At 51.3% G+C, this 3,554-nt stretch overlaps 1 protein-coding gene across 1 annotated transcript; it reads left to right on the forward strand.

The window, feature by feature from the left end:
• Positions 1-153: 153 nt before the first annotated feature.
• LOC138110516 (nuclear cap-binding protein subunit 2) lies at positions 154-3,000 on the forward strand. Its single transcript, XM_069015514.1, has 4 exons — positions 154-337; positions 495-676; positions 1,452-1,590; positions 2,236-3,000. Exons 1-4 carry the CDS (start codon positions 251-253, stop codon positions 2,332-2,334), a joined length of 507 nt encoding a protein of 168 aa, XP_068871615.1. The 5' UTR covers positions 154-250; the 3' UTR covers positions 2,335-3,000.
• The last annotated feature ends 554 nt before the right edge of the window (positions 3,001-3,554 follow it).

The following is a 3,554-nucleotide window of genomic DNA, read 5'->3' on the forward strand; positions in this document are numbered from 1 at the left end:
ACCCCCACACTGCGCGTGCGCGCCGCGCACCCTGCCCGCGCCCCGACCCGGCGCTCCCGGCGGGCTCCCGCGCCGCCGATTGGCTGGCCGGCGGTCCCGCCCCGCCCCCCGCTCGGAGTGACAGCCGGCTCGGCCAATCGCGCGGCGCGGCGGAGCGGCGTTCCTCACGCGCCGCTCGCCGCGTCCGGTGCGCGGCGCTTCTGGAAGGATCCCGGCAGCGGGGCCCGGCAGCGGGGCCCGGGCGGGCGCGATGTCGGGGCTGCTGCACACCACGCTGAGCGGGCTCAACAGCGACTCGTACTGCGAGATCAGCCAGTACCGGGACCAGCACTTCCGGGTGCGCCCCGCGCGGCGGGTGGCGAGGCCCGGCCGGGGCGGGGAGGGCTGAGGCCGGGGCAAGGCCGTGCGAGGAGCCGGGCAGCGGGAGGGCACGGAGCGGTGGGAGCGGGACGGCGAACGCGCTGACCCCGGGGCGTACGCCTCTGTGCTCGCAGGGTAGCAGGCAGCTGCAGGAGAAATCCCTGAAGATTTCTTCCACGCTGTATGTCGGGAATCTGTCCTTCTACACCACCGAGGAGCAGATCCAGGAGCTCTTCTCCAAGTGCGGAGATGTCAAGAGGATTGTCATGGGTCTGGACAAGATCAAGAAAACCCCCTGTGGCTTCTGCTTTGTAGAGTATCCTTTCTGGTTCCCTTCTGTCAGCACGCGTGTGGTTGGCACCTTTAGTTCTTCTGCACAGCAGGTGTATCTGTACTGCTGCTGGAAAGGTGATAGCCAAGTGCTTCCTACCGGTACATCCCATCCATCCTTGCACCTTCTTCTCCACATCCTGAGACTGATTGTACAGTGGTGCCATATGTGACAAGTGCCACCAGAGCTGTACTTACTGGAGGTGGCAGAGAGCTTTAATTCATTAATTTCTTTAATGATTTTAGGGCCAAAATGAGAACTGTTACAGTCATCAGCCTGATATCTTCCATGTCCAGAGCACATGTTTACTTTCTCACATCAACTGCACACCTGAAGGAAGCAGCAGGATAAGCCATGGGGGCATTTTTAAGCAGAGGGTACACGCTCATACAGGTTGTGCCAGGAGCTGTCTGTGCAAAGCTCTCCTGTGAAGCCTGCTCCTTTTGTTCTATTTCAGTCAAGTTTTACATAGTACAGAAAGGCATATTACTGATTTCTTGCCCTTAGCAAAGTTTTAATGTCTTTGTTCCATTGTCTTGTCTGTGCAGGTACTAACATTAAAGTACAGAATCCTTTCTGAGCATTAGCTGGTTTTAGCTTGGATTTACACGAGTGCAGTTTTTGATCCCGTAGGGAAGAGTAGAAAAGGCTGGAAGGCGGGGGGGGCAGTTCTGCTTCCCAAATACAATAGTTCCCTTTTTTTTTTTTCCCCTGTACCCAACTAAACAGCACGCTTAGTTGTCCTTACAGAGTGCCTCAGGTACTACACGAGAGCAGATGCTGAGCACGCCATGCGGTTTATCAACGGCACGCGGCTGGACGACCGCATCATCCGCACGGACTGGGATGCAGGGTTTAAGGAGGGGCGACAGTATGGGAGAGGAAAGACTGGAGGACAGGTAAAGGCAATGCCAGTTCATCCTTGAATTTGGTCCTGTAAGACTCTCTACTTATTTGCTGGTTTTGTCTCACGGAGAACAATGTGCAGGCTGTAAAGACCTGGTAATGAAGTTTAGTCACTCCCAGGTTGTATCAGTAATTGATACCTGGTGTTAAAAGATGGAAATAGAACTTCAAGCCGTTTCTGTCTAGGACTCCAAGCTTCCTGCAATACAAGCAGAATGTTCCCTAATCCAAGCTAGTACCCTTGAAATGATCCAGAATTTGAGTAGAGGGAAACAGTGTGGCTGCCAGGCCAATCTCATAACACAGCAGTTTCCCCAAGGGCAAAGATGATGTTTGTATGGGATAAAATGTCCTGGAGGCCAAGCCTGGCAATTCAGAAAGATGGACTGAAAAGCTAAATGAAAATATTTTGGGGTCTTCTTTGCTTCTTACCTGAAAAAATTTCAACCATCAGATATATCCTTATTTGTCATTTTCATCACCATTACCACCTTTTTGGTGGATTAATTTAAGAGATCTCAAACAAGTTGAAGTGCATCTAATCTGAACTTGTGAACAAGGAGGAGATGATGACTCTGAAGTCTAGGAGGAGACAGGCAGTGCGTGCTACTAATACGTGTGTTGTTGTTGTGCCCCAGGTGCGAGATGAATACCGGACAGACTACGATGTGGGAAGAGGTGGCTTTGGCAAGATCATTCAGATGCAGAAGGCAAATCACCAGCCTGCAATCTATTAATTGCCTCATGGGTCCTAGCTCGTAGAGGGCTCTGTCCTTCCAGAGCTAGCCCTGTTCTCGCATTTGGGATCGGGGTATGGAGTGAGATCCAAGTTCCAGCAGAAGGTGACCCTCCTTAGACTGTGGATATACATGTGTTCATTCTCCCTTCTTTCTGAGCTAGAGAGGATGTTCTGTGCTGATACAGGGCAACAAGGGAAAAAAATGGACAGCTCTGTAGGATTCTGGGCAAGAGGAAATGCAGCATGTCACACACACCTTATGCTATGACACACTCTTCTTGTTGCACTTAAGCAGGTGGCTTCCTCCAAGCTGCAACTGCAGCCGTGGTTGCTTTCAAATGGAACTATTTTTAAAAGCTTACCACCACTGGAGCCCTCCAGGTGCCTGGGCACCTAGTGGGGATGCACAAGAGATTTCTAATTTACAACCTCACCTGCTTAATAAACAGTATCACTGTTTGAATGAAAGAAGTGGATAAGGTCTTACCATCCACTTGGAGGTGCTTGTCTGCACATCTAGCCCTTGGGTTAGTCAGGGCCTGCAGAGCATTCCTCTTTATGATGCCCCCAGTGCTGCCTGGCTTTTCAGATCCTCGCTGTTCGGTGTGATTTTCTTAAAAGTTTCTGTTAATTTTTTTAAATAAACAGTTGTGTTGGGTCTGGCTGAGATGAAAGTAATTTTACCCCTAGCAGCCCCCATAGAGCTGTGTTTTGTATTGGTAGCTAGGAAGGTGTTGATAACACACCAGTGTTTTGGCTATTGCTGAACAATGTTCCCACAGCTTCAAGGCTGTCTCTAACGTTCCCACCTCACCAGCAGGCTGGGGTGGGGACAAGATCTTGGGATATTCCAGACCATATGGCATCTGCTCAGCAATAATAGCTAAGAGAAAGGAGGTGGGGGGGCATTCCTTATTACAACATCTGTCTTCTGGAGCAGCTGCTCCGTGTACTGAAGTCCTGCTTCCCAGGAGGTGGCCGGGCATCTCCTGGTGGTCGGAAGTAGAGAATAAATATTTAGTTTTCCTTTGCTTCCGCATGCAGCCTTGCTTTTAGTTTATTAAAATGTCTTTATCTTGGCCCACACATTCCGTTCCCATCTTCCTTTCTGCCTGGCCCCTCCCACTGAGGAGGAGAGTGAGAGAGCAGCTTGGTGGGTACCTGTGTCCAGGCAGAGTCAGCCCACCACAGTCCTGTTCAGTGCCCAGTGTGGGGTGT

This window comes from Aphelocoma coerulescens, chromosome 4A, assembly GCF_041296385.1.
Source record: "Aphelocoma coerulescens isolate FSJ_1873_10779 chromosome 4A, UR_Acoe_1.0, whole genome shotgun sequence".
NCBI lineage: Eukaryota > Metazoa > Chordata > Aves > Passeriformes > Corvidae > Aphelocoma > Aphelocoma coerulescens.

What these genes read in the sequence shown, in the direction of transcription:
- LOC138110516 (XM_069015514.1), top strand. Translation starts at nt 251, where the DNA reads ATGTCGGGGCTGCTGCACACCACGCTGAGCGGGCTCAACAGCGACTCG. An exon ending in ACCGGGACCAGCACTTCCGG is followed by an intron (nt 338 to 494) that starts GTGCGCCCCGCG and finishes CTGTGCTCGCAG; the next exon opens with GGTAGCAGGCAGCTGCAGGA. An exon ending in GAGGAAAGACTGGAGGACAG is followed by an intron (nt 1,591 to 2,235) that starts GTAAAGGCAATG and finishes GTTGTGCCCCAG; the next exon opens with GTGCGAGATGAATACCGGAC.